We start from the raw sequence: 11,131 nt of genomic DNA on the forward strand, positions 1-11,131 counted from the left end.
CTATAAAGGACATTTTGGGACATCTGGCAAAATCTGAATGGGACCTGAGGATTACGTGATTAACACAGGATCAATGTTAATTTTCTGACTGTGATGGCTGTAGTATGGAGAGTTTCCTCGAATTAAGAAACATACACTCAAGTATTAAGGGACTGCAGCAGACAGAAGATGTCCACACTCTAATTCCTGAAACTTGTGAATATTTACCTTAAATAGCAAAGGGGAATTAAGGTTGCAAGTGAAATTAAAGTTGCTAATAAGCTCACCTTAAGATAAGAAGGCTATCCTGGATTATCTGGATGGGCCCAATATAATACAAAGGGTCCCTAAAAGTGGAAGGGGCTGGCAGAAGGAGGGAGTCAGAGAAGAAATGTGACAATGAAGCAAGTTCAAAGTGATATGATGGTAGAACCTGACACATCACTGCTGGTTTTGAAGATGGAGGAAACAGGTTCCAAGCCAAGGAATTCAAAACAGCCTTCAGAAACTGGAGAAAGTAACATAACACTCCTCCCCAGAGCCTCCAGAAATGAATGCAGCCCTGCCAACACCTTAATTTTAGCCCTGTTAGACCTAAGCCAGACTTTGAACTACAGGACTATAAGATAATAAATGTGTCATTTTAAGTTACTAAGTTTGTGATCACTTATGACAGCAGCAATAGAAAACTAACACAGGAGTAATGGAGTATCATCATCGCTGCACTTTTTTAAAATCATTCAGACATGTTAACACATTGGGAGTCTGCATAACGGTATACAGAAACACAGCACACTATTTCTGCAACATTTATGCAAATTTCAAATGATTTCAAAATAATTTTTTTTAATTAATAGGAATTACATTTTGACTTACCTCCAGAACTTTTACCTGCTACTACTAAATTCCCTGGTTCCAGAGCCCTTACCTGTAGATGCTGATATGGGGCGACAAAGGACGGTTTGAACTAGTGTTCTTACTCCAGAACCTCTCCATCTCTTCTTTGGCCGTGGTTCCCAAAGGAACAGCACTAAAATAAAACCAAAAGGTTTAAATGATTAAAAGTAAACTTGGTTTAAAATTTCACATAATAAAAAGTTAAAGGTAAGCTGGGCTAGATGAACCCATATATTAAGAAAACGTGTCTGTCCACTCACCTTATCTTTCTGCCAAGTATGACTCAGCTACTAATAACCTCAACCACCCAATGAGGAATATAGAAAGCAACTCTTCTTTTCAATCCCCCAACACCCAAGTACAGTAATGGAAGATTAACTTTCTTGTTGGGCAGCAGGGCAAATACAGTATTTCAAAACCATTTACATATCACCCAGGTCATGTGTGATATCTCATACATTACCACCTGCTTTCATCCAGCTCTTCAAGACTCCTTTCCAAGTTCTCAAAAACTGAGAACTAGATTCAGTTCAGTACCTCTAAATAGTTGCATGATTTTTCTTGTCACTAGGCTAGGCTGAAGAAAGTGAAAGAGGAGAGTGAAAAAGTTGGCTTCAAACTCAACATTCAGAAAACTAAGATCATGGCATCTGGTCCCATCACTTTAGGGCAAATAGGTGGGGAAACAATGGAAACAGTGTCAGACTTTATTTTTTTGGGCTCCAAAATCACCGCAGATGATGACTGCAGTCATGAAATTAAAAGACACTTGCTCCTTGGAAGAAAAATTATGACCAACCTAGACAGCATATTAAAAAGCAAGAGACATTCCTTTGCCAACAAAGGTCCGTCTAGTCAAAGCTATGGTTTTTCCAGTAGTCATGTACAGATTTGAGAGTTGGACTATAAAGAAAGCTGAGCGCAGAAGAATTGATGCTTTTGAACTGTGGTGTTGGAGAAGACTCTTGAGAGTCCCTTGGACTGCAAGGAGATCCAACCAGTCCATCCTAAAGGAAATCAGTTCTGAATATTCATTGGAAGGACTGATGCTGAAGCTGAAACTTCAATATTTTGGCCACCTGATGTGAAGAACTGACTGACTTGAAAAGACCCTGATGCTGGGAAAGATTGAAGGCGGGAGGAAAAGGGACGACAGAGGATGAGATGGTTGGATGGCATCACCAACTCAATGGACATGAGTTTGAGAAAGCTCCAGGAGTTGGTGACGGACAGTGAAGTGTGGCGTATTGCAGTCCACGGGGTTGCAAAGAGTCAGACGACTGAGCGACTTAACTGAACTGAGGCTAGGCTGAAGCCAATTCTTAGACAGCTATGTTCAACAATTTAATTTACTATGTACCTACATTAAACATGATCCATCCCCCTCAAGAAAAATATTTCCCCATATATTACTTACAAATTACAAAAGTTAAAAACAGTAACTCCATACTGGGAAGAAACTTAGCACATATTTCCATATTCAAATTGCCAAAGTTAAAATCACTGACAATGAGGCAAATGATATCATATGTCCCTGATGTGATATACTGAGGATAAAACATCATTAACGTATTACTCCTGCCAAAAATGCATAACCTAAATCATCAGAAAACAATCAGACAAATCTAACTTGAGAGAAACTCTGAAAAATAACTGACCTGTATTCTTGAAAAATGTCAATGTCATAAAAGACAAAGAAGGCTAAGAAACAGTTCCAGATTAAAGGATACTACAGAAATATGACAACTAAATATAATATGTGAGCCTAATTAGATCCTGGATAGGGGACAGACAGACTGTTTGGGACAAATGAAAAATCCGAAAATTGACTGTGTATCAGGTAAGATTGGTCAAAGTTACATTTCCTGAGTTTGATAACTGCATTTGTATAATTATTCTGTGTTTTATAAGATAATTTTCTTGTTCTTAGGAGAAACTGGGGTTTATTTTGCTGCGCTGTGAGGTATGTGAGATCTTATTTCCCTGACAAGGGATCAAACCCATGCTCCCTGCAGTGGAAGTGTGGAGTCCTGATTATTAGAATGCCAGGAATTCCCTTAGGAGAAGTATTTAGAAGTAAGTGGTCATGATGTCTGCAACTTAATCTCAAAGAATGCAGAGAAAATCACAATAATTAAATTGTGCTGAACCACACTAAATTGTCAGTATTACACAAGTTTTGAGCTACAAAAATATAATTTCATATGGCACAACCAAAAATATAGAGCAATATGTAAACACAGCAAAACATTAACAACTGAGAATATAAGTGAAAGGTATGTAGAACTTCCTTGTACTATTTTTCCAACTTTTCTGAAAGTACAACGTATTTCTACTCTTTTTTTTTTTTTCCCAGTTGCGTTGCTCAGCTTGCAGAATCTCAGTTCATGGAACAGGGATTGAATCCAGGCCACCACAGGGAAAGCCTGCAATCCTAACCACTAGGCAACCAAGGAACTCCCTAAAAGTACAAAATATTTATAAAATTAAAAGTTAAAAAGGGGGATAAAAAAATAAGTAAAAAAGTTATGCTGCAACTACTGAAACCCTCATGCCCTAGAGCCTGTGCTCTGTGATAAGAGAAGCCACTGCAGTGAGATGCGCCTGCACTGCAACTAGAGTAGCCCCTGCTTGTCACAACTAGAGAAAAGCCCACATAGCAGTGAAGATCCAGTACGGACAAAAATAAATAAATTAAAAAAAAAGTTAAGGGGGACTTCCCTGGTAGTCCAGTTAACACTCCACCCTTCCAATGCAGGTGCGTGGGTTCAATCCCTGGTCAGGGAAGTTCCACATGCCGTGGGGCGTGGCCATAAATAAATATTTTAAAAATTTTATAACAAAAAAAAACATACAGAGGCAAATGTTGAGGTCAACAGACTATAAATAAATATTATAAGAAGAAACAGATTTAAATACTAACTCCTGGGAGCGGCCCAAAATTAAAGGTTACAAGAAAAAGGAAGTACAAAAGGAAGAAAGACGAGACAAAAGAGAATTAACTATCAAGAAAGGAACCAAAAAATGGAGCAAATAAATGAAGTTAAAAATAGCAGAAAAGCTTAAAGTGAGGAAAGCTAAGAAAAGACCAAAGATATATTCAAAAATTCCTTCTTTCTTCTACTACCAGATAAGAAAAATAGAGACCACGGTCACTAAATTTTCAGCCGACCATCTACAATTACCTGCTTTCGTACATATCCCCAAAATCTCAGTCAAAAACCTATTGCTTTTCTCAGATGAGAAAAAGTTTAAATAATAGTAATAATCTCCACAGATTTAGGAACTTACTTTCTGATACAGAGCTGAGGACTAAGGTGGGCACGAAGGCAATGACGGCCAACATGTCTGCAAGATAAGAGAACCAACAGTTAATAAACATTTAGTATATTTAGTATATATATAGTATATATATATTTAGTATATATACATATAGTATACATATAGTATATATAGTATACATTTAGTATATATATAATATATATTCATTTAGTATATATGTAGTATATCAACTTCTCTATTTTTGTACTGTGTAAGACTTTAGGGTGGAGGGGAAAATTAGGAATAAGATGAAAACAAGGACAGTATCAGGATTTTGAGATTTTTCTTCTAGTTGGAAAGCTTCAACTTTAATAACTTGAGAATAATCACAAATATTATTTTCAAATGCAAAATAAGGTTTTAGCTAAACACAAATAATACAAGGTAAAAGAATAATCAGAGTTGGTTAATACTCAACAAGGAAATATAGAAAGTGGGACTTCTCTGGTGGTCCAGTGGTTGAGACTCCATACTCCCAATGTAAGAGGCACAGGTTCAATCCCTGATTAGGGAACTAGGGTCCTACATGCCACAAGGGGTGGCCAAAAAAAGAAATATAGAAAGCAATTTTTTTTCAAGCTAGGTCTTAACGGAGGTGATGGTTAAAAGACAGGGTTTTTCCTAAAAAAAAAAAAAAAGGAAGAAAAAAAAAAAGGGCAGACAGACAGAATAAGCCACTGGCAACACCAAGAACTGTGTGTGCGCTGTGCTGTGCTAAGTCACTTCAGCCATGTCCAACTCTTTGCGACCCTATGGACTGTAGCCCACCAGGCTCCTCTGTCCAAGGGATTCTCCAGGCAAGAATACTGGAGTGGGTTGCCATGCCCTCCTCCATGGGACCTTCCCCACCCAGAGATTGAACCCACATCTCTTTATATCTTCTGCATTCGCAGGTGGGTTCTTTTAGCACTACTGCCACCTGGGAAGCCCCCCAAGTACTATACAGCTTAGCTAAAGCAGACACCTGCTGCAAATGGATGAATTTAGAAGGTTTAAAGAACAGGGGTTTGAAGAGTGAGGGTCCTAAGTATTAAACTGTTTTTTCAGGGAACTACCATCAGGTTCTAGACAACCCGGATGAACCTGAAGTGAAAAAGGCCATCATACAATAATGCAAAAAATATGAGAATGCAGATTTCTCTGCTATCCACATGAAAAGGTACTTAAAGAGGACACACAAGCTTGCCACTAAAACGCTGCTATTTTTTAAACAGCAATCAATACCAGAACTGCTTTTCAAGTCCAAGACTAAAATGTGCCCAGCCATTCTACCTAAAGAGGCTCTGATCCAGAGTTTACATGGTATCATGAAAACACATGATCACTACACCCCTTTAATTCACATTATATCGAATCTTTATTTAAGAAAGGCATCAAAATGAAGCTCCGGGGCCAAAACTAAAAATATACTGAGATTCTACAAAAGTTTACCATATATCCACTATGTACCATGGGGGATGGATACAAGATCACGTTAAGATCCAACACTTCTAAAAAAAGTGCATGATGTCCCTCACACCATTGATATTAGAGGCATAAACATTTCAAGAACCTTATGTTTTACATTAGAAAACTAGAAGGGCCCACTACTGGAAGAAAAAATAATCCAACCAACACTTCCTTCAGCTCTTCCCTCTTCCCAGCTTTGGAGGCAAGGGGTAAATACAGACATTGTGCACCCAAGACTCCCAGAAAGAAAGAAGTGGGAACAAATCTCTTTATATCAATTGAAGTAATTGTGACTCTGAAGTTGCAGGGCACGCATTCCTCACACCAGGCTAGGTCCAGTCACTCAGCTACCCAGCAAGAGTTTTCAGATGTGGGTTGGAATCTACAGCACTCTCTGTCTAGTGCTATTGTTTCCCAGACAAATACCAATATAAACTTTCCACAAGGCCCTAACAGAATCTGGTTGCACAACTACATAACCTTATTTGAAATATGACAAGAGTAGATATCTAATCTATCCTTGCCTTTCATGTGAAACCAGAAACCCTGAAAAGATTTCTTTTCCAAACCAGGAACAGCACTTTATGTTACAGCTAGAGAGTAATAGTAGTTGCCTTGTTTTGTTTTTAACAAACCAGAACTTATAATTTCCAGTTAGTGCTGGAAATGCACTATATATGTCTCCCCCTAAATGTAATCATTGCTCAAATTGTTTCTGAAGGTCTTCCCTGTATCGAGGCAACAACAGTAATGTAGAAAGAACACTGGACAAAGTAATAAAAGCCAGACTGGAGGTCTAGATTGCCCTAAATTGCACAGTGGGTAACTGAGCTTCAGCTTTTTCATTTATAAAATGGGATTGATAAAACCTACATTATTGATTACTAGGAGGATAACATGAGAAAATGTATAGGAAAGCACTCTCTAAACTGCACTATACCATATATATGTAGTTTATTAATATGTCACTGGTTTCCCAAAGGCCTTTAGAGTTCACATCACATTCTCTTTAAAATTCTTTGTGGTGTAAAAATCTTAAATCTGCTGAAAATGGATCTGACTTCTGGAAAAAAACAAAAGTTATTCAAAGCCAAGTCTATGTCATCAAATTAAATAAAAAACATTTTTAGTCCAAAACAAGGTATGAGTGTAATATAATGACTTTCTTTTGCACATCCTCTACACCTGATCTGATGGCACACAAAAACTTAGTTTCATAAATGTCTGAGGTTAACATCAACATTAAAATACATAATCTTGAAGGACACAATGAAGAGCAATCATTTATACACAAAAGTTCTGATTAGCTGTATGAGTATCCAACCAACTCCAGCAAGAACTCCTGAACTGATCTCCTACCACCACCAATTTCTTCCCTATCATTCAATATAACCAGTTAAGTTACTGAAAAAGAAAGCTGACTTCATCAATCATCTGCCTAAAAGTCTTTAACAGCTCCCCACTGATTACAAGGTTCATACCACAGTCAAACAAGGTCCTTCTCAACATGACCCAATCCAATTCTCTAGAACTATTCCCCCACAAGTTCCCTTCAGTCCTCTATACTACCAAACTGAAAGTTACATTACCCACAGACAGAGCAATAGTTTCTTCTGATCACATGCCTTTGCTCAGGCTATTCTGAGTGGACCTCCCTTACAGTCTGATAAACTCATCCTTCAAGACCCAGCAACTCCCAAATGGCAACTTCATTTCTTTAGCCTTACCTGCTGCACCTGCTATGCTCCCAAAGCAATTGTTCATATCTCTAAATCAAAATTAGGTTGCTTATTAATTAATCTATTAATCTCCTTTGCTAAACTTTGAGTTCCCCCAAAATAGAATGGAATACTTTACATCTACAGCACCTATAACAACATGACTCATAGAACAGGCTCAAAAAAATGGTCTGTGAATGAGTATGCTTATTTTAAAAAGCAGTCTTGGGAAAGGGGATCGGGATGGGAAATACATGTAAATCCATGGCTGATTCATGTCAATGTATGGCAAAAACCACTACAATATTGTAAAGTAATCAGCCTCCAACTAATAAAAATAAATGAAAAAAATAAAATAAAATAAAAAGCAGTCTTAAGAACTCAGACTTTAAATAAATTAAGTCTTGTTTTTAGAGGGGCTTCACATGTAGTATTTAATATGATGGGCAATGCCCAGAGGGTTAATGACTCTTGGTGGGTTTGCGCTTAAGTTGCATGACTATTACTAGACAGAAGCCTAGCTATTCTTAGCTTAGTTCTCCTTCTAGGTCTTCTTGGCTCTGGCAAATCATTCCCTGACTATCAATGGAGTTTGTGCTACATAGCTGGTTATTCACCCCTAGCTAGTTTATGAACTGTTCAGGAACTATACAAAATATAGAGTACTATTCAAAATCCATAACATACAGTACTGCCATACTAATAATTTTTAGTTAACCAAGCATTAAAATCACTTAGAAAATATTTCTTCTGAGTTCAAGTTATTACTATTTTCATTTGCAAAGAAATGACAATCATGACCAGACTTGTTTAATCAATGACCCAGACTTGTCTAAAATAAATGGAATTAGTGACACTACTAGAACTAGAAACCAGCTCCTAGAATTTCTTAGAAGGTATTTTCCTTTGAGGTGAAATCAGCACATTATAAACAAATCCCTCTAATGAAATGCAATTAGACCCCAGAACTTTCATCGAGAAAAAAAAAAAAACAACTTTTTTTAAATCTCCTATTTCTCCTTTTAAAAAGCCCTTGTGAGAAATGAAGAGAGGTGTCCCTCCCATAAGAGTTTTGTACTACCACTAATGAATCCTAATGATGACAGTCCTACATAGCTCAAAATTAGAGTTTGAACATACTCAATGAATACAGTGATCCTCACGTTCTAAGTACTAAACATGAGACTCCTAAAATGAACTGTTCAGACCCAATAGGATCATTACAAGAGCTACGGTAATGCCACCAAAAGCCTATGACATCTACTAAAATGTATATACCAAGGAATTCAAAAGCATTCAATTATGGTCAAACCACCTGTAATAAAGGAGGCAATCTGGCAAGACTAGCCCTGACACATTTTAGAAAGAGACACAACTGGAAATAACAGGGAGAAAAATGAAGGATCACGATAAACCATTCCTTATCTCAACTCCCAAGAGGAATCATTTTGTCACAGAGAAAAACTAAATAAAGTCCGTCTATTTTTATGCCGGGTGATTGAAGTGGAAAGAGAACGAGAAGATATTTGGGGAAATCAGGAATTAAATCTCAACAGCATTTAAGTTAACTTTCCATAACAAATAGTTTCCAAATATAGTGCTGGCACAAAACTGTGCTGGGATTTGTACCAAGAGCGTCTAAAGTCACTAATGCGGCTACAGCTATAAAAGGCTCCGAGAACGAGGCCTCTTAAAAAGTGGACAATTCAGAACGGAAGAAAATCTAGCGTATTTCTCTGGACGAGTTGACACTGCAGAGAAAAACTGAGATATCTACTCCCCTCACCCACCAAATAAAAAAATAAACTAAAATTGAATTTCCGGGCTGCTCTGGCGCAGCAGAGCGACAGCTATAGGCGCTGTTACTAATCGTCATTGCAGTGGGGTCCAGGCCTCCTGCACTTTCTACCAGGGGCCGGTTAGGAACTCGAACAGTGCCACCCACTGCCAGCAGCTGGTGTTTCCAGGAGTAAAACGCAGAAGTAAAGTACACCAAGATTCTTCTCCTCGAAGCCCAAGCCCTAGATAAAAAAGTTAAAGCTATTTCCTTGGAGCTCGGCTCTGGCCGTGGCCCAGAGAGCAAGCTGGGGAAGAACTATTAGAAGCGGGGAAAGCAAAAGAAGGGAGAGCCCCGTGTCCCCTAAGTAAAACGGAGTAAGGAAAAGATTATCCGCCAGTGACCCCGAAGCTCTCCACTGTGTACCGGAGCGGCTGGGGGAGGGGAAGGGGTCTCTAGGATTCTAGACTGCGCCGCCGCCACCCACGGCTCCTTTCCGTGCCCAAGCACGGGGTAAACGGCTCTCAGCAATACGTGAGGGGCCAATACAGGTCCCCTGAGGGCCGCCGGAACAGACTCCCAGCCCCAAACTAAAGTCACCTCAACAAGAGCGCCGCCATCTTGGGTTCCGACCTGACGGAAGTGACGCCGACGGCCCCTCCGGGGCTTCCGTCACATGACGGCACCGACTATTTTAAAAGGACTGGGCTCCTGCCGGGTTGTTTGTTGGCTGGTTTTGTCTGCTGTTCTGGTGTCGGCTTTTTTCGGTCTCAGCGGGCTTCTATTTTAAAGTGACAGAATTTCGGCAGAATTGCGGCTGGCTCAGGTTCTGCAGTGCACATTCACCGATGTACACACTCATTTGTTCAGCCCCACAAAACAGAGGACCTGCCTAGATTCTTCACTGAAGACGTCTTAGTCTAGTTCCACTCCTTCCCCCTCCCAGATGGGACTAAAAACGTGTCTTATAGGATGATTGACACACCGAGGGCAAAGATACTTTGGGTTTACCCAACGTGGATGAACCAAGAGATTAGCATACTAAGGGAAGTAAGTCAGAAAGACAAATAGGGTATCATTTATATGTGGAATCTAAAATATGATACAGATGAACTTATTTACAGAACAGAAACACATAGACAACAAATGTTTAATTACCAAATGGAGGTGGGGGTGGAATAAGGAGTTTGGGACTAGCAGATATAAATTAACTATATATAAAATAGATAACCAAGAAGATCCTACTGCATAGGGAACTACATTCAATATCCTGTAATAAACCATATGGAAAAGAATATATATATTTATATATGACTAGATACATGACTGAATCACTTTGCTGCATACTAGAAACTAGCACAATTTTGTAAATCAACTATACTTAAATTTTTTAAAAGTTTAGTAAAGATACTTGGGGCTCCTTCCCATTCTTACGTGAATCTTCTTCACCAGAAATAGTGCACAAGTTGGGATCCGTGGGGGAGAGACCCTCCCAGACCACTATTCCCGAGGATGGGAAGCATCCTCTAACCACCTCCATGAGCTTTATGTCTCACAATTCCTGGGCTTGAGCTGCCACATGAGCTAGATGCCCACTAACAACAGCGCTCCCTTGTTCCTTGTTTCAGGGCTCTGTGGGCGACACCCACTGCCAGAAGAACCTGGGGTGAGGGTGGGGGAGAACTTGCTTTGATTTGTATGCAGGAAAGCAGTTTTGAGGAAACCTACCACATCAATCACTTCCAGAGAACTACGATTTAAGGGAGAACCAAACAAGTGGCAAGGAATGGAAGACAGAAAAAGTTCTTGAGCCCTTTTTGAGGAGGTGGGGTGAGGCGAAGTGAAGGAGACAGCAGCCCAGAGCAACTCCTTTTCTATAATAAAAACATATTCATTACATTAATATTCAGATCTTATTTATATTTAGCACTCCTGTGCTTTTCCTTTCTGGACTTAGATAGCGAAGATTCACTTATTTCTGCATCAAATG

The 11,131-nt window shown here is 39.1% G+C and overlaps 1 protein-coding gene across 1 annotated transcript in view; it reads right to left on the bottom strand.

The window, feature by feature from the left end:
- The window catches only part of SDHC (succinate dehydrogenase complex subunit C), a 31,443-nt gene extending 21,645 nt beyond the window's left edge, over positions 1-9,798 (bottom strand). Inside the window, exons 1-3 of the mRNA XM_061120279.1 lie at positions 9,742-9,798; positions 4,168-4,224; positions 908-1,009 (exon numbers count right to left, since the gene is read on the bottom strand). Coding sequence (XP_060976262.1) covers positions 908-1,009; positions 4,168-4,224; positions 9,742-9,761 — 179 coding nt within the window. The 5' untranslated portion in view covers positions 9,762-9,798. The remainder of the gene's footprint in view (positions 1-907; positions 1,010-4,167; positions 4,225-9,741) is intronic.
- Between the last annotated feature and the right edge of the window lie 1,333 nt (positions 9,799-11,131).

The sequence above is a fragment of the Dama dama genome, chromosome 20, assembly GCF_033118175.1.
Source record: "Dama dama isolate Ldn47 chromosome 20, ASM3311817v1, whole genome shotgun sequence".
In the NCBI taxonomy this organism is placed as follows: Eukaryota; Metazoa; Chordata; class Mammalia; order Artiodactyla; family Cervidae; genus Dama; species Dama dama.